The sequence below is a fragment of the Adiantum capillus-veneris genome, chromosome 12 (genome assembly GCF_014529385.1).
Source record: "Adiantum capillus-veneris isolate H3 chromosome 12, ASM1452938v2, whole genome shotgun sequence".
NCBI lineage: Eukaryota > Viridiplantae > Streptophyta > Polypodiopsida > Polypodiales > Pteridaceae > Adiantum > Adiantum capillus-veneris.
Genome location: NC_140942.1, coordinates 77,644,846 through 77,671,521, shown reverse-complemented (window position 1 = coordinate 77,671,521; position 26,676 = coordinate 77,644,846). Strand labels below are relative to the sequence as shown.

Here is a 26,676-nt window from a genome sequence, read left to right as displayed (position 1 = left end):
GGCCAAGATAGACGCTATCCGTGATTGGCCCGATTTGAAGAATGTCCATGAAGTTGAAAGCTTCTTGGGACTGTGTTCGTACTACGAACGGTTCATTCGAAAGTTTGCAGAGGTTGCTTCCCCTTTGCATAACTTGATACAGAAAGGAGTCCCTTTCTCGTGGGGATCCACAGAGTTGATTGCCTTTCAGACATTGAAACAGAAATTGACTACAGGACCAGATTTGACTTTGCCGGACTTGCAGAAGTCATTTGAAGTATATTGTGATGCTTGTGGTCGTAGTCTGGGTGCGGTCTTGATGCAAGAAGGCCATGTCATTGCTTACGAGAGCCGATTGTTCTCTAGGCCGGAGATGACAACATAGGTTTATGAGAAAGAGCTTTTGGTGGTTATCCATGCTCTTACTCAGTGGCGGCATTACCTACTCGGAGAGGATTTTACTGTCTTTATAGACCATCAGAGTTTGCGCTACTTCTTGCCACAGAAGCAGCTTTTGGAAAAGCAGATGCGGTGGGCAAACATCTTGTCACAGTTTCACTTCCAGATTGTCCATGTGCAGGGACAGAAGAATGTGGTGGCAGATGCTTTGTCTCGAAAGCCGTTGGTTGTGGCTATTTCCACGATACATCATAGGAGCTTCGAGGATATGGTCGATCAGTATGCCACAGATACAGACTGTCACAAGGCGGGCACCACGTGCCAATAGAAAAGAACAGATTGAACAACTTTAAGCACTTCAAATAACAACTGAACTGAAATGGAGAGAGAGAGACGACACGCGACACGGAGTGGCGGAATTCCACCCCAGAGAGTATTGGCCCCAAACCTTGGCGCCCCTTTCGGTATTTCTTTATATTGCATCAACACAGTACAAGCCGGTACTCCAGACTCTGCACCTTCGTACTGAAGCATGCCAGAGAATGAGTCCTAGCCTCATATTTAAAGGCCCTTGGCCTGAAAAGCAGTTATAGTAAAAAGCCTTTAAAACTCAAAAGCTTCTGGTTCAAAAGCAAAGCCAAAAAGCTGCCAGCATAAATCATGGAAATCCGTACAGCTTGCCATGTCGCAAAACGCAGAAATCTGTCCTTAGGGTTAGGGTTAGGGTTTCTGCAGTTTTAGGGTTTCTGGCAGCAGAAATTAGGGTTTGCAGGTTTTAGGGTTAGGGTTTCAGCAGTTAGGGTTTCTGGCAGAAATTAAGGTTTGCAGGTTTTAGGGTTAGGGTTTCCAAAATTAGGGTTTCAGCAGTTAGGGTTTCTGCTCTCGGGCAACCACGTCATCACTCTGTGACACTTCTTCTGTTGCTTGTTCTTCTTAGGGTTTAGGCCCCTTGACCGATAGCTCCGTTCTTCAGTAGGTCGACACGTCAGCAGTTTGTTACACAGACTTTGCAGATATTTTCACACGGATATGGGATGGGGAGACAGTAGCTCGATACTCCCTTCGGGAAGGCTACTTGATGAGAAAGACTATGTTGTGCGTTACACAGCCGTTGCGGGAAAAGGTTATGACTGAATGCCACTGTCCACCTTTTATGGGTTACCGCGGCATTGCTACCACCATGAAGGGGTAGAGAGAGACTTCTTTTGGTCGAGACTCAAAAAGGATGTGGAAGAGTTTGTGCGCACTATGCTAGAAGGTCAAGTTTGACAGGCATAAGACACAGGAATTGTTACAGCCTTTACCCATACCCACCCGCCCCTAGGAAAATATTGAAATGGATTTCATTTTTGATCTCCCGAGAACACAGAATGATCACAATGATTTTCTGATTACATGGCACGTATGAGACGATTGTCTCCGACAGAGACCCTAGATTTATGAGTTTGTTTTGGAAGGCAATTTGGGAGAACATTGGCACGCGGTTGCAGTTCTCGTCATCGTTTCATTTGCAGACTGACGGGCAATCTGAGATTGCCAATTCAGTGGTTTTAGATTTATTGAAGTCTTGTATCTCAGATTAGAAGACTCAATGGGAAAAGAACTTACCTTTGGTGGAATTTGCCTACAATAACAAGATACACTCTTCAACGGGGAAGACGCCATTTGAGATTGTTGAAAAGTGTTGCGAAGGTTCCATCCTTCCTGAGCACGAAAGATTAGATATTTGAAGCAGATGAATATTTGCGAGATTTGGATACGGCTTTTGCCAAGGTTCGTGAGACTTTGCAGAAGTCTCAAGAACGACAGAAAAAGGCAGTGGATCGCCATCGTCGCGACTTGAAACTGAAGGAGGATGATTGGGTGCTCTTACGTTTTGAGAAGGCACGCCTAAGAAAGAAAAATGGAAAGGAGAGGCTTTTTCCAAAGCTTAGTATGCGATACTACTGACCTTTCCAGATTACTGAAAAGATAAATGATGTCTCCTTCCTATTGAAACTGCCAGATACTTGGAGGATTCACAATGCATTGCATGTGAGTCTCTTGAAACCTGTTAAAGGGTGATGTGCGTGATGATGGGGAGCCTGATGAGCAACCCGCAGCGGAAGAAAATGAGGAGACCCTTGTTTCTGAACAGATTTTGGCACATACGTATACGAAGAAAGGTAAAGTCTGAAGGCGGTTCTTGGTTAAGTTCAAGAACTTTCCTGGATTTGATGCGAAGTGGATGGAGGAGGAGGACCTAGCAGATACTCCTCGGATTGTGAAACTTTACCTTGATGTTTTGGTTTAGCATAGTCTACTCCAAACGGAACCCATAAATTTAGCTTGGTCGAAGATCTGGTGCAGTGGGATGCACAAGAGGGGAGTTACTCCGCTCCTTTGTCAACAGATGCCTTGATTTTGATACTAAAGTCACTGATGTCTTTTTGAGCTTGAGCCGACTTATAGATCTTGGCGGAGGGGCCTAAATCCTAGAAGTAGCAAAATAAGTTTTACCAACTTATGAAGACTTGCTGTGTGGCCCAACTTTTATAGAAGTTGCCACCAACTTATGGATAATGGGACCCCGTCCAATGGGGCCCAAGTGATCACAAAGATATTAATTAAAGCATAACCACACTCAAAAGACTTTGTGTGGAGCATGATTACGTGGCAACTGTATGGACGTCCGTGTTTTACGTTGACAGTGCCATGTGGCAAATAGTAAAGATTTTCACATTTTACATTGATGACGTGACAACTGTACGGATTTCCTAAACAGTGTCCAAGTCTGTACGGATTGATTCTTGACTGTTTAGGCGATTGATGTACGGATTTCCTAAACAGTGTCCAAGTCTGTACGGAATCAATCGTGACAACTGTACGGATTTCCTAAACAGTCTTCAGTGGCCTAAACAGTCAAGAATCAATCGCGATAGCACCAAATAACCACTTCAAAACAATTCACAGATCACAATAGATTTGCATTGGCCCGGCGGAGTTCCGTGCCTAGAGATATTGGCCCCAAAGACTGACACCCCTTTCGGTATTTCTTTTTGTATTAATCAATTCAAAGTACAAGATCGCTTCTTCCTGAATGATCGAATCGTCCTATGGGGGTTCTTTGGACCTCGTTTCGAAAGCCAAGATCAGTTCTTCGTGATTGATCGAATCTACAACGAGGTTAGCTCGGCTAGAAAAAGCATCAACTAACATATCATCCTTGTGATCAATCACATCATCTTTATGCAACTCATCATGCTTGTGAGAAATAGAGAGTGGCTCGGGATTCACTCTCAGACTTTGCGTCCAGATGCTCTGAGAAGTGAAGCCCTCCCCACTTATTTAATGGTTACAAGGGATGCCCAAAAGCAGAGCCCCAAAAGCTTTAAAAATCAAAAGCATCAGCTCTCTCTCTCTCTCTCTCTCTCTCTCTCTCTCTCTCTCTCTCTCTCTCTCTCTCTCTCTCTTAGAGAGTCTTTATTAAAACAAAAGCAAGTTTTCTCTCTTTCTCATTGCGTAGAGTCCAAAACGCAACAAAAAGCTGCCAGCGCAAATTCCGCCGCAATTTTCGGAATTCCGTACTGCTGCTGCTGCCATGTGGCACCCCCGGCAGAATTAGGGTTTGCTGAATTAGGGTTTCAGCCTGAAATTAGGGTTTGCTGCAAATTAAGGTTTCTGGCAGATTTTTGGGTTTGCATGAATTTTAGGGTTTCAGCCAGAAATTAGGGTTTCTGCTGTCCGCCACGTCATCACTTTGTGACATGCTCCCCTCTTGAAAGCATTGTAATCGACCGCGATTACGCCTGCAAAACCGACAAAAGCCATAAACCGTCTTAGCAGACACTGACTGTTAGTACCTACGTACTAGGAACACACATCTAGCACATGTACCAAATCGACAGTCACATCATACGACATCACAGGACACCACATGACATTCAACATTCATTCGGATCTTAGACCATGATTTATCGGCAATGTAGCTAGCAATCACATCTAGGTCCAATCGGGACCTCATCGATGTCCGATTGACTAACCCCTATTGCAACCATGTCTATTTGAGATCAATCAGACCAAAATGCTGCAGTCATTTCGGCTATCAGTTCGTGCACTCAAAAGAAGTCAAGAATAAATCAGTATCATTATTAGGAATTCCATTTCATAAAGTCATCCAGCAGAATACTGTCAGCTCTAAGTATCCGTGAAGCTCAAAGAGACATCAGTGACTTTAGTATCAAAATCAAGGCATCTGTTGACAAAGGAGCGGAGTAACTCCCCTCTTGTGCATCCCACTGCACCAGTTGTCACGATTGATTCCGTACAGACTTGGACAACTGTACGGATTTCCTAAACAGTGTCCAAGTGTCGCGATTGATTCTTGACTGTTTAGGCGATTGATGTCAAGCCACTGAAGACTTGAGGCGACTTATAGATCTTGGCGGAGGGGCCTAAACCCTAGAAGTAGCAGAAGAAGCAAAATAAGTTTTATCAACTTATGAAGACTTGCTATGTGGCCCAACTTTTATAGAAGTTGCCACCAACTTATGGATAATGGGACCCCGTCCAATGGGGCCCAAGTGATCACAAAGATATTAATTAAAGCATAACCACACTCAAAAGACTTTGTGTGGAGCATGATTACGTGGCAACTGTATGGACGTCCGTGTTTTACGTTGACAGTGCCATGTGGCAAATAGTACAGATTTTCACATTTTACATTGATGACGTGACAACTGTACGGATTTCCGTGAAACGCGTTGACAGCTTTTAGCGTCAGTTTTTGGGATCAGATGCTTTTAGAACTTGAAGCTTCTTATGTAACCGCTTTTAGAGGCCAAGGGCCTATAAATATGACCCATGGGCTCTCACTCTGGCAGTCCATACACAGGAGATGCAGAGCAGAGCCATGGGAGTTGTACTCAGTTGAAGCAATATAAAGAAATACCAAAAGGGGCGCCAAGGTTTAAGGCCAGTGCTTTCTCTTGGGATGGAACTGTCACGAGATGGGCACCACGTGCCAATAGAAAAGAACACACTGAACAGACTTTTAGCTCTTTAATAAATGAACTGAAAGAGATGCACGACACACGAGACAGAGTGGCGGAGGCCCATCCCAGAGAGCATTGGCCCCAAACCTTGGCCCCCCTTTTGATATTTCTTTATATTACTTGGACTCTGTACAACGCCGGTTTTCCATTCCCCGCACCTCACGCGGAGCATGCCAGAGAAGGAGCCCTTGGCTCATATTTAAAGCCCCTTGGCCGTGAAATTCAGTTACATGAAAAGCTTTCGAACTCAAAAGCAACCGGTCTTCAAAAGCAGCCAACGCAAAACATGGGATTTCATACAACTGCCACGTCAGCATTTAGAAGCGCAAATCACGAAATTTCGTATAGGTTGCCACGTGGCATTGAGTGCAAATCTCGGGCGTTCGTATAGTTGCCACGTCATCATCTTTTACGCATCCTTATGTGCGTCTGTGTGTGTTTAAGCGGGTCCTGCTTTATTATAATCTCTTTAGGTTTTGTGGGCCCTATCAGACGGGGTCTTATAAGTTGGTAAGACTTCTTCTTTAAAACTTCTTCTGCTGCTTCTGCTTCTTCACTTAAGGTTTAGGGCCCTTGACCGGATTCTGCAAGTCGGCTCCTTTCTTCAGTTTTGACACGTCAGCAATTTGTGACAGGAACTCTGTCTCTCCTCGCCTCATGTGTCGTGCATCTCTTTCAGTTCAGTTGTTATTTGAAGTGCTTAAAGTTGTTCAATCTGTCCTTTTCTGTGGCACGTGGTGCTTGTCTCCTTGATAGCTTTTGGGACGTAGTTTTTGGTCCAGTTGCTTTTAGACAGGATGCTTTTCATATGCTTGCTGTTTGGATAGTCCAAGGGCTTTTATAAGCGTGTCGGGGCCTCCTCTTGGCAGATTAGTTTGGGAGCACTACGAGATGGAGGACCCTTGGACATTGCACTCTTGCAAAGTAATAATAAAGAAATTCGAAAGAGGTGCCTGTCTTTGGGAGCGAGTGCATATTGGCTTTGTGTCGACTCTCCTCGTCTCTCCCCCCCCCTTCTCTCTCTCTCTCTCTCTCTCTCTTTCTCTCTCTTCGAGTTTATCCAGTTGTTTTTAGTTCCTTCACATGTGTTGCAGTTGGACGACGATTGCTAGAGGATTTGGGATACTTTTCTACCAGTCTCTTCCTTTAAGAAAATCACCTTTAAGCAACAATTTGAGTGGTTTTTCTATGGTTTACACAAGGAGATATGACGATATTGCCTACAAAAGAAACCTTACGTCATTTAGAGAATTATGGGCCTCGCCAAGCAAGGATTTGGTAGGCATGCCGCACACTAATGTAGCCTTTGGATAGATTAGTGTATGCTTAAAAGGGGCAAACTTCGTTCAATGGTAACAAGGAGGAAAAACATCAAAAGAAGAAACCAAAATTGTCAGTTGAGCAATGTGCTGAGTACTACAAAGAGGGCAAGTGTTATGATTGTGGAGAGCAGGGGCACATTCTTGAGAAGTGTCCTAACAAAGCGTCAATGATCAAGTAGAGGGCATGCACCAGAGAGTTCCAAAGCGGTCGGCAAAGCATGTGATTAGGAAGTCCTTATCTTCGTCGATGGAGGAGCCAAGGCCAACTTCATCTCGATTGAATTGGTGGTTTGACTTGGAATCTCGCCAGAAGGAATGGGACCACTGATGGAGGTAATTCTAGGGGCATTAGGGCGAGATGTGGCCATTACACATGTCATAGGTAAACTTAGGTTGCATTGCCAGGGGCATAGTTTTTTCATACACCAAACATACTTCATATGTATACGGCCCACGGGTATTAAGTATGAAAAGAGTATGATTTACATCCATAGAAATACAATGTGTTTGTTTTCATACACCAGAAAGAAAATAGGGAGAGAAAGGGGTTAGACCTTGATGCACTTTGTCCCCCTGAGCATAGGGCTTGGCCCCTTCGCCCAAACCCCCATTTTCTTAGAAGTTAGTAGTCTCTCTGTGTGTGCGCGCGCGTATAGGTTCTGTGTAGGAGTGTAGAAGTTTGTAGAGCATGAGAAGTTGGAGAAAAATAACAGCTCGTAATGTAGAGAGGGGTTGGTTTCAAAATTTTATGGTTTGAGTATGATAGCCAATCATCCTTTAAACTGTCACAAGACGGGCACCACATGCCAATAGAAAAGAACAGACTGAACAGACTTTTAGCACTTCAATAACAACTGAACTCAGAGAGAGACGACACGCGACACGGAGTGGCGGAATTCCACCCGAGAGAGTATTGGCCCCAAACCTTGGCGCCCCTTTCGGTATTTCTTTATATTACTGCTAATTCACAAAGTACAATAGCCGGGGAGCACCTGCTCTGCAATCTGCGCGCTAAAAAGTGCCAGAGAGGGCCCTCAAGGCTCATATTTAAAGGCCCAAAGCCTAAAAGTATCAAATATGAAAAGCTGACCCCAAAAAATCACTTTTCTAAAATTTTGGAATTTCCCTAAGAATCTGTCGCGAATTTCGAAACGTTCGTACAGGTGCCACATCATCATATTTTGATGTGCAGTCTTTTGAGCGTGTTCTGCTTTATTTTTAATGCCTTTATGTCACTGGGGGCCCTATCAGACGGGGTCCCCATAAGTTGGTAGGACTTCTTCTTCTGTTACTTGTTCTTTTTAGGGTTTCTAGAATTAGGGTTTGCAGGTTTTAGGGTTAGGGTTTCAAAAATTAGGGTTTGCAGGTTTTAGGGTTTTTGCTCTCGGGCAACCACGTCATCTGTAAGTTGGCTCCATTCTTTAGGCTTTGACACGTCAGCAGTTTGTTACATAAACATTGTTTCATGAGACGTGCACCACGTGCCAATAGAAAAGAACATATTGAACATATTTTTAGCATTTCAAAATAACAATTGAATTGAAAGAGATAGACGACGTGAGATGGGGAGTGGTGGAATTCCACCCCAAGAGAGCATTGGTCCCAAAGCTTAGTACCCCTTTCGGTATTTCGTTATATTGCTTGAACTCAGTACAACGTCGGCACTCCAGACTCTCCACGCGGAAGTGTGCCAGAGACTAAGTTGAGTCCTCTGCACATATTTAAAGGCCCTTGGCCTATGTGCCAACCGAAAAGAACAAACTGAACAGACTTTTAGGACTTCAAAATAACAATTGAATTGAAAGAGATAGACTGAACAGACTTGGAGTGGCGGAATTCCAATCCAAGAGAGCACTTGCGCCAAACCTTGGCGCCCCTTTTGGTATTTCTTTATATTGCTTGAACTCAGTACAACGTCGGTACTCTGCGGCGGGAGCGTGCAAGAGACTGAGCCCTTTGCACATATTTAAAGGCTCTTGGCCTATGAAAAGCAGTTTACATGAAAAGCTTTAATTCTAAAACCATCTGGTCCAAAAGCACCTGCTGAAAATCAGCCAGCGTGATTTTAGGAAATCCCTACACTTGCCACATCAGTAGCGTAAAACACGGAAATCCGTACAGTTGGCCACGTTAGTAGCATAGAACGCGAAAATCCGTACAGTGTGCCACGTAGCACTGCAATGCGAAATGCGGACGTTCGTGCAGTTGCCACATCATCATGCTACTCACAAGAGATTGAGTGTGTGTGTGTACGGTCCTCCTTTATTTTAATGCCTTTAGGTTCCCTGGGCCCCATAAGACGGGGTCCCATAAGCTAGCGGGAACTCTTTTTAAAAAATAGGCCACTTTGTCAAACTTTGTAAGCTGGTGAAACTTCTTCTGTTGCTTCAGCTGCTTCTAGCGTTTAGGCTTCTCGGTCGGGATCTGCAAGTTGGCTCTGTTCTAAAGTGCCTTGACATGCAAGCAGTTTGTGACATTGTTACAGACTCGGACACTCTAGATAAGAAATTAGTAGCAACACACGAACATAAACTGCAAAATCACTGAATTTGACGGGAAAGAGAGAGAAAAGGAAAGTTGACATGGCACACAATTCCACGCCCCATTGCCCCAAACAATACAACTCCCGAGGTCCTCTCTAGATGCTCTGTAGAGTGACAGGCCCAATGTTCCTTATAAAGATGCCCAAAAGCACTTTTCCCCAAAGCACTAAATCCCAAAAGCATCTGCTCTCAAAAGCTAGCACTAGGAACTGACAAAAGCTGCAAGTGAAAAGTGCAAATGTTAGGTGCAGCGGAATGAATGTTGTTTTTTCTCAAGATTAGTGATCTTTATTGCTCAAGGTTCCTTTTAGTTCTTAGGGAAAGAGAGCTTTCCGTCTTGTGGAGAGTGCTATGATCACGAACAAAGTGAGTGGATATTGTGCGTGCAAATGAATGAGACTGAGAGAAGGAGAGAGAAGAGATACGACACCGAGAGGTTTGTAAAACCCTCCTCCGAAGGCCCCACTCTCGTCGGCGAGAGTCGTCTATTCTTTGATTGCACAAAGGTGTACAATGCGTATGCAATGGACTATGCAACTTGGTCTACGACGACGACGACGATGACGATGACGACGACGACGACGACGACGACGACGACGACGATGGCTGAAATCTGAGATCTTCTAATCGCTGAATTTCGGGACTGTTTCGGTGGCTGAAAATGACTGTTTTGGCTGAGTTTTCTTGGCTGAAAAATGAGGTTTCTTAGAGCTGAAAACTGATGGTCTTTACGGGCTGAATCTGCTACACTTTAGGTGAATAATACCGGTCTTAATTTGCTGCTGAAATCCAAAAACGCCAGGGGCTGAAATTGGTCCTGTCGCCGGGGTTCTGCAAATGCAAAAACGCTAGGCTGATCTTCTGTGTCGTGATGATGCCAAGGCTGATCTGCTGTGCACAAATCGCCAAGGCTGATCTGATGCAAAAACGCTAGGTCTTCTGTGGAGAAAACGCAAGAGTAGTCGCGGGGTTGGTCTTGCTGAGAAGTTGCCTGTTGAGCAAGGTGCTCCTGCTGCCTCTTCTGCCATTTAGTGCTAACTTGGGTTTGCTTATATAGAAACTTAGCAAAATTGCCCTACCTACTTTTGTTGGAAAGTCACTTAAAAATAATAAGTGAAAATATCAATAAATAGGAAAATAGGCTAAATGCACTGGAAAATTTCCCTAATTGATGCTAATGGATTCCGATGGGAATTTCGATGATCATGCTGTGTGCAACCGGAGGATATGCATCTATGCTAAGTGAGTGGGCATGCACGGTCTACGAATAGACTCACAAAAGTGCCAGATCATTGCTACTCTAGACTTGACTGAACTGACTGAACCCTGCTGTGGTGTAGCTTGTCCACGGATACATAGAGTTGGGATGTGTCACGTGACATCCCCTCCTTTTCAAAGTGAGGTATTGGTACCGAACTGTATTGCGTCGAGGGAGATCGCCAACAGCATCCAGAATCTTGGAAGGGACTCTTCGCCGGCCCACTCTGATGTGTGGGTGGCACGGTACTTGGACTTCATAAAGGTCTGCAACGCTTGCTTCTTTGGGCCGTGCCGAAAGCGACACAAAGTCTTCTGAATCTCCTTTCTTGCTTCAACTTCGTCTAGAGTCCTGCTTCTTTTGTCTTCAAGAATCTCCATGGCTGAAAATTCTTGAAACAATCTCCAACTTGTACAAAACCATGAACATACCCATTCCATGTATAGTGAAAGAAAAAAATCTTGTCTTCTCTAAAGACTGTGTATGCAATGTAGATGAACATATAGACGGAGTGACAACCCGTTCATCAAACACATGCAAACAATGCGGTTGAATCTTTTTTGTTTGATCAAAATCAATCAATTGTGGCAAATCACAATGGAAATGCCCATGCTTGGTGCTCATACAATCATGTGCTCTTTCGGAAACTGTGTCATGCCAAGGAAGAGACATGGAATGTGACTTCCTAACATACAAAATTTTCAACTTTTCATGAACAATCCGCATACATTCGTGCTCATCCATGAGAGAAACGTGCTCAACATACAATATGTCATGCCTAGGAAAAGGGATAATATAACGATGCTGACTAAAATACAGGAAACCTTCACGACTGAAACACTCGAACAATGCGTGCGTACCAATCATGCGAACACATAATACTTCCTGTGATGGTTCTCTGGACCAAGGCTCGAGAGCCAAGATCGGTTCGTCCTGAATGATCGAATCGTCCTGTGGGGGTTCTTTGGACCTCTACTCGAAAGCCAAGATCGCTTTTTCGTGATTGATCGAATCTACAACAAGGTTAGCTTTGCTAGAAAAAGCATCAACTAACACATCATCCTTGTGAACAATCACATCATCTTCATGCAACTCATCATGCTTGTGAGAAATCACATCTTGATCATGCAAATCATCATGCTTGTGAGAAATCACATCTTGATCATGCAAATCATCATGCTTGTCATTGTCATCCAAATCATTATGCTTAGCAATATCATTCAAATCATCATGCTTATCACGGTCAATCGAATCATCATGCAAATCATTATCATTCAATTCATCATGCTTCTCATCATGCAAATCATTATCAATCAAATCATCATCATGCTTCACACAATCATGCAAATCTTGTGTGTCATGCTTTGGAGAAGAAGAAACGGAGAGTCTCCTTTTTCCGAATTTCGTGCATCGATGTCGGCACTTGAGAAAAGAGTTGCAACAAGGCGGCTTTCCTTTCTTTGTACTCATGCTTTATGGCTGCCATTCTTTCTTCGTGTTCACGCTTTCTTTCTGCTTTTCTTTCTGTATTTCTTGCTTCTCGTTCTAACTTTTGTTTCAGAAAAAATTGTTGCAAAGCCTCCATAGGAGTTAGTGCAATCTTTGTCGTAGATGGAAAAGGGGGAGGGTCAGAAAAACCTCCTGGTGGGGAAAATTCTTCTTCGCCTCTCTCATGCTCATCACCTCCAAACGAAGTATCCATTCCGCTTCGAGTGATGATCATTCTGAAGTCGTGGGTTCTTGGGGGTCTTGGGTTCTTAAGTTCACAAGGAACTTGGGTTCTTGAGGGTCTTGAGGTCCTTGATTCGTGAGAATCTTGGGTTCTTGAGGTTCTTGAGGTCCTTGATTCGTGAGAATCTTGGGTTCTTGAGGTGTTCTTTCGCTTGCAAATCGCGTTGAGAAGGGTCTTCTCTTCACTCGAGTTCTACCCTTTTCTGCGGGCGCACCCCTTGGAGGCCTTGCACTCACACCAAGGTTGCTTTTTCCCACGTCACGTCGATTGGCCGGCCGCTAAGTGCACGGTCCGCTCTCAATGAGTGAAAAGAGACACAAGGGGAGGCTGGACAAGCCCTTCTTTCTTGGGATTCCTGTCACTCTTCAACAAAACACGATTAGGAATCGCCACGCCCAAGTAAACTTGGGTTCGTGCGATCACAAGAAGCAAAAAAAATTATTGTGGTTCTTTCCTTGAGTAATGCAGAACACTTCCAAAGCTATGATACCAATGTTAGGTGCAGCGGAATGAATGTTGTTTTTTCTCAAGATTAGTGATCTTTACTGCTCAAGGTTCCTTTTAGTTCTTAGGGAAAGAGAGAGCTTTCCGTCTTGTGGAGAGTGCTATGATCACGAACAAAGTGAGTGGATATTGTGCGTGCAAATGAATGAGACTGAGAGAAGGACACCGAGAGGTTTGTAAAACCCTCCTCCGAAGGCCCCACTCTCGTCGGCGAGAGTCGTCTATTCTTTGATTGCACAAAGGTGTACAATGCGTATGCAATGGACTATGCAACTTGGTCTATGTCGACGACGACGACGGTGACGACGACGACGACGATGGCTGAAATCTGAGATCTTCTAATCGCTGAATTTCGGGACTTTTTCGGTGGCTGAAAATGACTGTTTTGGCTGCGTTTTCTTGGCTGAAAAATGATGTTTCTTAGAGCTGAAAACTGATGATCTTTACGGGTTGAATCTGCTACACTTTAGGTGAATAATGCCGGTCTTAATTTGCTGCTGAAATCCAAAAACGCCAGGGGCTGAAATTGGTCCTGTTGCCGGGGTTCTGCAAATGCAAAAACGCTAGGCTGATCTGCTGTGTCGTGATGACGCCGGGGCTGATCTGTTGTGCACAAATCGCCAAGGCTGATCTGATGCAAAAAACGCTAGGTCTTCTATGGAGAAAACACCAGAGTAGTCGCGAGGGTTGGTCTTGCTGAGAAGTTGCCTGTTGAGCAAGGTGCTCCCGCTGCCTCTTCTGCCATTTAGAACTAACTTGGGTTTGCTTATATAGAAACTTAGCAAAATTGCCCTACCTACTTTTGTTGGAAAGTCACTTAAAAATAATAAGTGAAAATACCAATAAATAGGAAAATAGGCTAAATGCACTGGAAAATTCCCCTAACTGATGCTAATGGATTCTGATGGGAATTCCGATGATCATGCTGTGTGCAATCGGAGGATATGCATCTATGCTAAGTGAGTGGGCATGCACGGTCTACGAATAGACTCACAAAAGTGCCAGATCACTGCTACTCTAGACTTGACTGAACTTGACTGAACCCTACTGTGGTGTAGCTTGTCCACGGACACATAGGGTTGGGATGTGTCACGTGACAGTAAAAATCCGTACAACTTGCCACGTGGCACAACCAGCGCAAAACACGAAAATTTTGTATAGTCGAGCCACCTCCGAATGACATGTTGACGTGGCAGCCGTATGGATGTTGACATGGTAGGATTGTACATAATTTCTGCGTTTTGCGTTGGTTGTGCCACGTGGCAAGTTGTAAGGATTTCTGCAATTTTTGTTGGCAGTTTTTGGCAGTTCGTGGCGCTAGCTTTTGAGAGAAAATGCCTTTGGGGGAAGTGCTTTTGGGGCTTTGCTTTTGGGCATCCCTTGTAAGTTTATAAAGACCTTTTGGCCTCTCACTTTCTAGAGCATCTGGACGCAGAGTGAGAGAAGAGGACCCTCGGGAGTTGTATTGTTGCGGCTCATAATAAAGAAACACCGGAAGGGGTGCCCGTGTTTGGGGCTAGTGCATGCTTGGGAGGAACTCTGTTGTCCCATGTCGACTCTCCTTTTCTCTCTCTTTCTTGTCAAGTTCAGTGATTTTGCAGTTTCCTCTCGTGTGTTGCTATTGATTTCTCTCTTGGAGTGTCAGTCTATAACAGTGATATTAAAACTCGAAACGGTTCTTCTATGGATGATTCGATCCCTTATGCAACACATTGGTTCTCGTGGAGAATGTGACAGAGACAACACCTCTCTGCAGGGAGGTGAAGAAAAGTTGAAGCCTGACGCGAGACCCGAAGAAAACAACGAAGATTTGGACAAATTTCTGTCGGAGAACTTTGCTCGAGTGGAGTACAAATGTCAACGGCAAGTTGACAAGTGTGTAAAAAGATTGATGAAGTACTTAAAGAACCCAAAATATGTGAAGCATCTGAAGGCTTAGCCAATGGATGAGATTCACTCGAGACATAGTTTTTTTGGTACACGTATGGTTGCTCAGCCGTACATCCCCTTGACTTGCTTCTACAGTCCTGACTCCTTTTTGTTTGGAGGCTACTTCATTACTTTGAGGCTCCATCTCTCCACATGTAGTAGGCTATCTGATGTGTGGAATTTCTGGGTAGTCGGATTTGTACTTATTCCGTACTTTCATACCCGTGTGCGTCCATCGTGTGGTTGACGTATGGAAAAGCTATGACTCGAGTGGCTAGAGGCCATTGATTCTCTTTTGAAGTTCCGAAGGAAGCGGAGAGACAAGGTGGGTGCAAAAAAAGTGGAAACTGCAGTCGCAGAAAGAGCTGGAGAGAGCTCTTGAAAAGAAGATAAACTAGTTAATAAAAGACTTAAAGCACTCTCGGAAGAAGAAGAAATCGATGGATTTTCCCATTATTTGGCCCAAAAGTCGACTTTCGAGGTGGCAAGCAGATCTAAGAAGCGTGTTCATTTCGAGGATGACCGAGTTTTTTCTTTCGTCTTTAGAGAGTTTCGACAGTTTGTTGTCCTCTGGTTCCAATAAGGACGAGAAAAGGCGGAAGAAGCAGAGAAAAAGCAAGAAAAGTAGATTTCTGAAAAAGACTAGAAGGCATGGGAGGCCATCTAGCAGGTGAGAGGAGGAGAGGTCGTCCTCTTCTGACAATGAATGGATGAGCAAGAAGACAAAGGAGTTCAAGGAAGGGGGTCAGGCCGTTTGACATGTTCTCAGGCTACGAGGAGGCCTATCGAGCCTCGGAGTTTATACGGAGGTGAATTCTCGGATTGCAAAGGCCGACATCTTACTTGAAAGGAATTGCACAGTCATGGTGGTCTACTTTGTTGTTACGTAGAGAAGCACCTAGGACATGGATAAAATTCAAGAAAATTTTCATGTCAACTTGGATATCAGAAGAATATGAAGAAGATGTCATCATGGCTTGGCATCATCCGAGAATGACTAAGACACATTGGATGACTATTGAAACCGGCCTGTTTAGCTTTCACCCGATCTTTACACTGTTAAACTTTACTTGAACTTTACGACACAAAGGAACTTCACTAATCATGAAGAAACCTGTGGTTGGAATTAACACTTCAAACAAACCACGGCCTGGCAGCTAGAGCGCTTCTAAGCAAACAACGACACCCTGTAGGCCCCAAAGACCGGCGTCCCTTTCGGTATTTTCTTATTCTTATAAAACATGGGAGAAAACCTGCAAGTTTCTACCAGCTGTCCCGCTTTTACCCGCGGCTGAAATTGGCCTACTCTAGCCCGATTTCGGCAGCATTACTGCAGTAGGAGGCTTCACAGGGAAATCCCCATGCCAAAGGTGACTTTCCTGGCGCATACGAACACTTTCCCAAACCTGGTGAGAATTTGCAGCACGCTGAATTCTCTGTTTTCTGCCCTGAAAATGCACGAGATCGCCTGTACAATGATCCCATCACTTCCCCGAAGCTCTTGGGTGTATTAGGGATCAATTAGGGCCGAAACCCTAAACCTGCAAAAATACACAGTAGGCTGTAATTCACTGTTTCGGGCTCCGTTTCGCGCGCCAGTCGCATCCGTAGCAAGTGCTTGAGCTCTCGTAGTTGTAGGGCTACTTGCCCTTTGAATTGGACAAGATTTCTCGTGCGAAGCCTCTATGAATTCACCTATACCTGCGGGGGAGTAGCAACTAGCTGATCCAGTACCTGTGCAAGAGGCTCTTGCCTCGGCAATTTCGCATGAACCCACACTACCGTACATACAGATGAAAAGCCCTCAAGCGGGGCATCACGTTTCTGTATTCAAAGGGGGAGAAAGATGCACGGGAGCGGAATCATCGTGCTACATAGAGCAAGGGAGAAGGCAAGCTTATTAAAGGTGTGATCATCTGCACCCACTACTAACACACAGTACACATAATGAAGCAAATCAGCCCTTCTCTCAATTTGGGCTCCCCCTCTTCATGCAGATCTGGCAAAATCAGCTTGGAGCAGCCAAGTGTCCACTTTGCCTTTTTTGAGTTAAATTCCTAGTACCCACCGACTTATAAAGTGTAGCGAGGGGCCTAAATGACTTTGAATTGAGCCTAGACACCCTTTAACTGCTCAGATTCCAGTGCCGACTGGCCCAACTTTCTTGTGCCGAGACTGGCCCCATCTCGTGGCGACTTGCTCTTCTCACTGGCCACCAATGTTCGGCCATTTGTGACTTCAAAAAGAGGGTCCCAAAAATTAAATAAAAATCAAGGATAAGAAACCAACAACTAAGGTTAGTGGTTGCCATAGCCTCGTGACAACTACTACCAAAGGTTTTGGAATACTGGGCTCAAGAATTCCTTGAGGCTTAGGTGGGGCAAAACTTCTGTCAAATTCTTATAAATTAAATCATTAAAATGATTTAATAATAAGTTTGACGAGAGCTAAGTTTCTGGCTGAAACTGTCATACATCTGCCAATCCAAGAATCCGATTGACGCGGGGAATGGCTCATTGGATTCCTCTAACCTAAAACTACTTGCAGGTCATGCAAGGTGCCTGCTGTAGTGTAACAACATCTGCCAAAACACTTGTAAATTCATTTATACAAGAGGGTTTCAAACTGGAAAACCCAATCTAATGACTCGTCTGGACATGCAGGTCTTGTGAACAGGCTCACAAAATTGTCGGTACTAATTCCCTAGGATTCTAGACACTCCTATCTAGGGATAGGTGGAAAATTGGCTTTGGAAGTCGATGAAGCATGTCCTTGTGGCACACAGAGCGATGTGCACGCGACATTCTCTCTCTCTCTCTCTCTCTCTCTCTCTCTCTCTCTCTCTCTCTCTCTCTCTCTCTCTCTCTCTCTCTCTCTGCAGTTGATCTTTGATTTGGAGTGTCCAAGTCTATTAGAGCCATAAGTGGCTTGAATGAGTCCTAATATTTTTCCAGCCAAGCAGCCACCTAGATTTAATTTTATAGCCCATTTCCACTTAACCTAAAAAGAGCCTATATAGTGTAGGAGATACTTGGTGTGGATGAGGAAAATCGGAGGATGCAAGAGTGGACACCTAGATCTTCAAGTCTCTTTTCGGTTTTACACTTTTGAGTTATTAGAAGTACATTCGTAAGTCCCTTGTCACTAAAGATGGAAGAATTACAGAGTATGGTTCTTAAATCTACAACAATTCAATAATCAAAATGCCACATGTAACCCAATGGGGCGGTAAATTTTTTGCAACAACACCAAATTGAACTCAAAAGAGCAATTGAACTTGGAAGGATATTTGACTCAAGACACAAAGGGGTGGTCTCCCCTCTCAGAAGCACGGGTACCCAAGTCGTATGCCTCGGCGGTATTTCTTTGATAATACTCTACAATTGAGTGACCAATTGTCGAGTGCAATCATCGACATTTATAGCTCGTAGGGCCCAAAAGCTAACTCAAAAAGGTTGCTTTTTACACTTGGGTAATAAAAGAAAACTTTGGTTAAAATGATTCACATTCACATGGGAATTAAAGTAAAAGCATGCGTGGGGGAGGGCCAGAGTAGCTTGCCGGACAAGTACCAATGAGCTTGTCTGTATAGCGCCACTGTCTCGTGCACATCTAACCCTATGTGCATGTGAACTAGTTGTAACTCCTATCTCTAGGGTTTAGGACAACCTAGATTCTAGCACCCTTGTGAGCTTGTACGCAAGACATGCACGTCGAGGCACTTTAGAGTAGCTGCGTATCCTTTGATTGTGCTCATGATTGCACATGACCACAACTAGTGTCTGCTAGGTATAGACACTGGGGGGTGTTCTCGTACAACACCTTTAGTACCAAGCCTAGGTAATAATTGCATAAGAAGCACCTCTTATCAGTAGTTCATAAACTTATTAATAAGTGATTTAATAGCATCATTTTTATCAAGTTGTGGGGGCTCAATCTGACAATATTGACCTAGGGGTCTCCTTTCCAAGCAGAGAAGCAATACCTACAATACAAGTCCATGAGCACAAGCATTTCGTGGCATTTCTGCCATCAAGACCTTGGAGTGTTTGCATGTTCAGTCAGCCCTTCAACATTTTTACACCAGCAGCACTAGGAGATCTTCCCTGCAAGAGCAGATCAACTCAGCGTTTTCGGTTTTCAGCCATCCCTTATCATTAATTGCAGATTTCAGCCATAGCCTTATTGTCAGTTTGTAGATCTAAGGTAGATCAGCCCTAGCGTTTTTTTGTCGTCAGCCCTAAGCCTCACAGATTCAAGCATCTATCGCAAGATCCCATAAGCATGTTAGCATCTAGATCCATTGTATTAGCATGTGTGCATTAAAGCAAATACCTCTCTAGCGATAGAGGGGAACCTTTGGAGGGCGGTTTGGGACCCCATTTTGTGTTAAGTCTTCTTCTCTCTCTATCACTCACAGAACATTGACTCACAGAATCATGCTCTTCTCTCTATAGTTTAGTGCACATCTCTTGAGGTAAAAGGAACCTTTAGTACGCATTGAGCACACATCTGTAGTGTACACCAAATCCCCCATTTGGTGTTAGTCTTCTTCTCTCTCTATAACTCACAAAACATTGACTCACAAAATCATTTTCTTCTCTCTCTAGTCTAGTGCACCTCTCTCTTGAAGTAAAAGGAATCTTTAGTGCGCACTGAGCACACGTCTGTAGCATTCACCATCAATCACTTTCGGTGCACATAACATTGGTGTCAGAGCTCTTTGGTATGTTCGGTATCACCACTTAAGAAAAGAATCTAAAGAACCTCTCTCAGATTTATTTTCTTAGAGAATATTCGTGTCCTTGTCTTGGACTTACTAGACACTCCCACCCTCTCCCACTCTTAGTCCATCGCGCATCGTTCGCGCTCTCCCTTCTCCATCGCTCAATGTGAAGGGCCATTAAGCCATAAAAGAACTACAAATTTTTTTTTTGCTCGTTTGAGATCGCACGTAACCCAAGACCACTTGGGCGTGTTGGGCATACCAATCAACATGAGGTTGGAAAAAGCAACCTTGTTGGGAGCTCAAGGTCGCCAAGGGGTGCACTCGCAAGGAGTTGGGTAAGAGAAAAGCCTTCTTAAACGTAGATTGCAAGCAATAACAAGTACCAAGAATCCCAAGTACTAGGAACCCCAAGTACCCCAATACTCATTGCATGGTCATCATCGGAAGCGGAATGGGTACTTTGCCTCATGTTGATGAGAGTGGTATTGGAGAAGAAGTTTCTGCACCAGGAGGACCATTTCTAGATTCTTCCCCATCCCCATCTACGCCACGGATTGTATCAAAGTCAATGGAGGCTTTGGTAAAGTCCATGGTGGAGATGATGTGAGCTGTAGCCGAAAGAGAAAGGGAAGGGAAGCGAGCTGAAGTTGAAAGGGAAAAGGAAACTTAGCGAGCTGTAGTCAAAAGGGAAAAGGAAGCTCAACGAGCGGAAGCCAAAAAGAAAAAGGAGGCTCAACAAGTCGCCGTGGAAAGGGAACACATGGGTCTAGAAAGGGAACGCTGAGCTCAATGCAGAGTGGTTGAAGAGAAGAGGGTAGCTAAGGAGCTAGTGTTACGAGACCAACACATGTGAGACTTGGCTCTCCACGTGCTCTCCTCGAAGAGCGATCCACTCAAGGAGGCCGACGAGTCATGGCGTAGGCTAGGTAGAGAGGGCAACTAACAATCAAGTTATTGAAAAAATGACTTCGAGTAAGTATGATGGTAGGATGGATGTATCAATTATTTATTCTTGGTTACATAAAATCAACGCTTATTTTGCTACTGACAATAAAAATAGTAATAGTAAAGTTTTGACTGTTGCCATGTATCTGTCGATGATGCCATTAATTGGTATGAAGCTCGGCAAGAATCAGAGTTGGCCAACATCTTGAGCATGCCGCGGATGGTGATCCATTGCCTTACAGTTGGGGCGACTTCTAAGACAAATCGAAGGCTGGTTTTTATGCCACCACAATACCTTGATCAGTTGAAAGAGGATTGGAGAGGCCTCAAGAAAATTGGGACTCCCGTTATGTCTTTTTCTAACCGTATTTTATAGATTGGTGTGCAATTGCGTAGGCTTGCAAGGAGGCTTTCCTCTTTGTTCTGATGAGTATATCAAATACGATGTAGAAGTCTTAAACCTTACTAACTACAATGCCGCCGTCAGGATAGCTCTTAAGCAAGAAATGAAATATAACAAAGGTAAGCCTAAAGAGAACAAGTTATTTTCAAATGCCCCGCAGAACCCTCATAACCAATGGAGTGGTAAGAACAATGGTAAGACCAACGACAATTTTTCTTCTTCTCAATTGTCCTTTACAGCTAAATCACTTAACCCTTCACCTAACAGTGATAACAAATGACTGGCTAAACTAAAAAAACCCCTAAGTTGACACCTGATGAAAATTTACTAAAGGAATAGTAGGAGGTTGTTTAAGTCTTGAAGAAGGAATTAGTATGGTAAAGAAAGAAGATGTTTTACGTGTCACCTAACGGTCACCTGGAAGGAGATTGCCCCAAGGAATCACCGAACTTCTAAGAAAGAACTCACATCTTCTTTTAGGGTGATCATGAACAAGGTAGTGCGGCCCAAGTGTTTAGGATCACCCTAATGAGTCTCTCATTAAGTGTTACGGTCATGTGAATGGTGAGCGTATTGTGATTTTCTTTGATTCTTACAGTGTGCATGATGAGATTAGCGATTCTTTTGTGAAGAGGGCACTCCCATTGAGGTTTTTGGATTTGCTCTTGGCATGGACTCTTCAATTATGCATGACTGTCCTAGTGAGCTAGTTTGTGTTTAGCAAGCATCTTTCCGTCGCAAGTTTGTCGTGGCTCCTCTTGCTATGATATGATTCTAGGCATAAAGTGATTTTGTGAACTTAATCCACGAATGAATTCGCTCACTCTCTCTCAGACATGCCTCTCTCCTGTGGTTATTATTTGCGATGAGCAAAGCCACTATTCTTTGCCTCTAATCTCTCATGTGTAGGCTAAGCGCGAGCTACGTAGAGAAGCTTAAGCAACATTTATTTATGCCATACAAGTGACTCAAGACCTTAGCATTCGAAATGATACTTGGATTTGTTTAAGAAGTATGAGCATCGTTTCTTGCATTATGATCTCCCACCCGTCTCCCTCTGGAGCGGTCGGAGGATCATCGCATCGAAGTCAGAGCGGCAGCTAACGAGTTGGTGGCTAGGGGATTCATACGAAGTAGTATAAGTCCTTTTATTGCTCCTGTTTTGTTTGTCCGCAAGAAAGATGGGTCTTTGCGTTTGTATGTAGATTACAGGGCACTCAACAAGATGACAATCGAGAATAAGTTTCATAGGCCTCTCATTGAGTATATTCTCGATATGCTCAATGGGGCTAAGGTTTTCAGCAGAGTGGATCTCAAGAGTGGGTACCATTAGGTGAGGGTATTCAAGGGCGATATCTACAAGACCGCGTTTTGGACCATGCGGGGGTAGTGGGACTATGTTGTTATGCCTTTTGGATTGACGTGTGTTGTGGGTACTTTCAACCGTAATTACACGATCGGCATATGTGTGTATATTTTTCAGGATAACATTCTCATTTTTCTAGCATCATGGGAAAAGCATGATTGGGATGTAGAGAAGATTTTAGCTCGTTTAGATGAGTGACAGCTGCATATCGTAGCTAAGAAGTTTGATTGAGGTTACTTATATGGGCTATATCATCTCTGCAGATGGTGTCAAGTTGGATCGTGCAGAGGTAGAATAGGTTTGTAATTGGGATTTACCCAAAACAGCATATGATAAGTTCACGTTTAGAAAATTTTGCACTCATTGATGCACCAATCAATGATGTTTTGAAAGGGGTTAAAACTCTTCGTCAGTGCGCCGTCTTGCCTGAGGCGACCGTTGAGGCTTTTGAAGCTCTCAAGGTAGCGTTGACTAAAGCTCCGTGTCTCATCCTCGCCTCTTGGGATGACCCCTTCAAGGTATGGATGGATGTGAGCAACGTGGCCATAGGAGCTGTGCTGTAGTAGCATGGGCGTCCAATTGCATTTCTCGGTAGGAAGTTAAAAAACGCAGAAAAGAACTACTTAGTGTGCAATAAGGAACATCTCTGTGGCATTCATTCTTTGAAGTATTGGAAGCATTTTTTGTATGGTAGAGATTTTAGTGTATGTATTGGTAATCAAGCCCTCAAGTGGCTCCAATGTGGATCATGCCATCTATGCCACCATATTGTGACGTAGCAGATCGAGCATGTAGTTCACGCTCATGCGGTAGACAGAGTGAAGGACAGTGGCAGTCGCAAACTCTGGGCTGCTCTCTCTCTCTCTCTCTCTCTCTCTCAAAATGTTGGGCTTGTATGTGTTATATTATGAAAGGAAATAGATTTGCAATTTACAAAGCATGTCTGAACCGAGACTACAAGAAACAACCCTAGGTGGAGAAACCCCTGATCTCTAGGGGAAACAAAGCTGAGGGGGAAAATCGAACGATTGGGGCAAGTAAAATGATACATATAAATGGGGCTAAAATGCACACACGCATGCATATTTTCTTTTGGTCACTGTTTTGGGCTATGCGATCGGGTTTATTATGGAAATAAGGTGCTTAGTTTCAAATTTATGGAGGGCTTCTATATTGATGCATAAATAATTTTACATGATTATGTCTATGATCTAACACGATTCTGTCATTCAGGAGATCAAATTTGAGCCAAATGTTATGTGTGAACCAATTGACAAGAATACGACGTTTAAAGCTTGTCAGGTAGTTCACTTGTGCTCTTCGATGGAATGGTTGGTGTGATCGTGTCACTAAATCTTTGATTCATACAGTCACTCTGAAAATATTTCTAGAATAGAAAGCCAAGGGTGTTTGCATGTTTCTTGTTACATCATTGATGGACACACAGTGAAATAATGGCTTCTAGAACATACTTCGCTGTGATTCTCTAATCGAACTTTTTGCTATAGCTCGAAGATGGTGACATCATTTGTTTCCAGAAGTCTCCTTCTCAAGAAGAGATTGCAGGATACAGATATCCTGATGTTCCATCGTTCTTGGAGTATGTGCACAATAGGCAGGTAAGAGCTTTAACCTTTTCCACATCATAAAATTTCTGAAGGAAAAGCTCGATAGCATGCATGTTTGTTTTAGGGCTAGTCCTGAAACTGGAAGCACAGGTTCTTTCCTACAATAAGTCTTCTAATTGTGCCCCTCTTAATTTTTCTAATTGTCTTTTCTCTTTGAAAGATTGTGCACTTCCGACGCTTGGAGGCACCAAAAGAAGAAGGTTTTTTTGTAGAGCTGTGAGTTTCTTCGATACTCAAAATATTTGTGTGGGCATTTGCTTGCTTAGTCACTTACACATCATTGATACAGGTCGAAACAGCATACATATGATGATGTCGTTGAGAGAGTCGCCCTTGAATTGAATGTGGATGATCCCTCCAAAATCCGACTAACAGCACACAACTGCTACTCTCAACAACCAAAGCCACAGCCGATCAAATATCGTGGTGTTGACCGGCTAAGTGACATGCTTGTACATTATACCCAGGTTCCTTTTGATGAGGTTATATCATTTGCAATTTAGGGTTTGGTTTTTCTGGATTGAGTAATAAATACTATTTTGATTATTATGTGCCTATATCCTGCTACCTTTTTACAGGTCTCGGATATTCTGTATTATGAGGTATTGGATATACCATTGCCAGAGTTGCAGGGCTTGAAAACATTGAAAGTGGCATTTCACAACAATCGCACTGAAGAGGTGTGGAAGCCAAAGATTTATAGAGGGTTGTATTGTTATAACTTGACTACCTTTTTAAGCTTTATTATGTGTATCATTGCAGGTCTCTGTCCTAAGTATTAGGCTTCCAAAACAGAGTACTATTGGTGATGTTATCAATGAGCTGAAAGGAAAAGTAGGGTTTTATTATCTTGCCATACGAGCATTTCTGAATGCTTAACTGGTTAACTATGTGCCAAAGTGAGTAGGAGTGATGCAAGATAACGTATTTATGTTTCTTGAATTTTGAAAGGTAGAGATGTCGAGCCCGCAGGCTGAACTTCGGATACTAGAGGTTTTCTACCATAAGATTTACAAGGCAAGAGGCCAGACTTTTATATTTTCTGATTATGTATATGAAAGCCCTAGTGTGATGTTTCTCTGGTCTGCAGGTCTTTTCGGTGAATGAGAAGATTGAAAATATTAATGATCAGTATTGGACCTTGCGAGCCGAAGAGGTTTGTATACCAAAAGAGGGGACGTGAGCCTTGAGGTTCTTCTTGGTACTGTGCTATAGTAGCTCTTAGCCATTCTTTTTTTTTTGAGTGCACAGATTCCTGAGGAGGAGTTACAGATGAGCCCTAACAGCAGGGCAATTCATGTCTATCACTTTACACGAGATACGGCGCAAAATCATCTGGTAACTTTCTCTCCTCTTAATTAATGTTTTTGCTCTTGACCTTAAAGCAACTTTGGATCTGAAATTGCTCTTAGTTGCAGCTTCAAAATTTTGGGGAGCCCTTTTTTATTGTTGTCCATGAAGATGAGACGCTGGCTACTTTGAAAGAGCGTCTAAAGAAAAAGCTGCAAGTACCTGATGAAGAATTTTCCAAGGTAGCTTTTGCAACTAATCCTTAAAAAGATGGAGTGGTTAGTGTTGTCTGTAATTATGATTTCTCAATTAGTCGGTGACTTGGCTGCTTGTGCAAATTTCTAGTGGAAATTTGCATTCGTATCTCTAGGCCGTCCTGACTACCTTCAGGACACGGATATTGTTGCAAGTCGTTTTTTGGTAAGCAATTTTGTTTGTTTTTAGTAATTGGCTTTATGAAATATGAAAATCATCTTTCATGTCGTAAGTCTCGGAATGCCTGGTTTAGCAGAAGCGAGACCCATATGGTGCATGGGAGCACTACTTGGGATTAGAGCATACGGACACTGCGCCCAAGAGATCTCACCAGACCAACCAGGTTAACTGTTGAAGTTTTTGCAAAACTCTTTATCTTGTGAAAATATATTAAAACATTAAATTTATTGGTCGCTTGTTTCTTGTTGATGCAGAATCGACATGCTTATGAGAAACCTGTGAAGATTTACAACTAAAGGAAGGACAAAAATGGATAGATATGTTCTTCTGTAGAGGTGATGATTCATGGCTTGTTTTGGACACCGCGAAGGGACATGTACAGCCGGTCTGTCTCAGGTAATATATATATTGCCATTGATTATGGTGGTGTCCAAATGGGATGGCTGGCAGTGTCGAGGAGTGTTGCATCTTCTGAGTGCAACAGGTGCCATGATCGCATTGTACGTCCTATGGTTGGGATGAGACATCCCATCTTTGCAATGTAGTTTCGTATACGGGTATTGTGCTGGGCATTTGCTCATTTTTGATTCCTATAGAGAAACACTTAAGGAAATTTAGTGGAGAGGCAAAGTGGCATCTCTCATCAAGTGCCTTGTAGCTGGAACAGCAGACATGAGTTCTATAAAATTTTTCCACACCTGTTGGTTTTCTTGCCCGCAGAGGCACTCGATGGCTGGGTCGAGGGCATGTAATAACACTGCCATTTTTTTGGTGGCTAGAAACTCTTGTAGATTTTCCGTCGTGGTGGATGAGGAATATATGTTTCTTGAAGATGATGTGTTGGCGAAAGTGCTTTGTGAATCTTTGAAGCATTGGTTGGACGCAAATTGGCAACGAATATTTGATTGTTGAACGCGGATTGGTTTTCGCAATGTACATATCATGAGAAGATTGATGGCTTACAGGGCTTGTAGAAGATTCTGCTTACAATCGAAGTTTTGGCTGCTTTTTGAGTTTTACCATTAATGTGGCTTAAAGTTTTTTTTCTGATTTTTGTAAAGTAGGTAGTTACTTACGGGTGCAAATTTTTGGTTGTCACCTAATTCAGTGTGGTAAGGTATTTACGGGTGAGAGCATTACCTCTATTTTTCTTACCCTCGTCTTACCCTCATGCCTTGCAC

General features: G+C 43.4%; 1 protein-coding gene across 4 annotated transcripts in view; it reads left to right on the top strand.

Annotated features, from left to right (window-relative positions):
* The window catches only part of LOC147445988 (ubiquitin C-terminal hydrolase 13-like), a 45,598-nt gene extending 19,270 nt beyond the window's left edge, over positions 1-26,328 (top strand). Inside the window, exons 20-32 of one of the 4 annotated variants that reach the window (XM_086525309.1) lie at positions 23,376-23,444; positions 23,651-23,761; positions 23,931-23,986; positions 24,060-24,252; positions 24,349-24,450; positions 24,533-24,604; positions 24,722-24,787; positions 24,861-24,926; positions 25,022-25,108; positions 25,189-25,302; positions 25,406-25,480; positions 25,569-25,658; positions 25,750-26,328. In XM_086525309.1, the coding sequence (XP_086381435.1) occupies positions 23,376-23,444; positions 23,651-23,761; positions 23,931-23,986; positions 24,060-24,252; positions 24,349-24,450; positions 24,533-24,604; positions 24,722-24,787; positions 24,861-24,926; positions 25,022-25,108; positions 25,189-25,302; positions 25,406-25,480; positions 25,569-25,658; positions 25,750-25,791 (1,143 nt within the window). In that variant the 3' untranslated portion in view covers positions 25,792-26,328. The remainder of the gene's footprint in view (positions 1-23,375; positions 23,445-23,650; positions 23,762-23,930; positions 23,987-24,059; positions 24,253-24,348; positions 24,451-24,532; positions 24,605-24,721; positions 24,788-24,860; positions 24,927-25,021; positions 25,109-25,188; positions 25,303-25,405; positions 25,481-25,568; positions 25,659-25,749) is intronic. The other 3 variants (XM_086525311.1, XM_086525310.1, XM_086525312.1) reach the window with 3 other exon arrangements.
* The last annotated feature ends 348 nt before the right edge of the window (positions 26,329-26,676 follow it).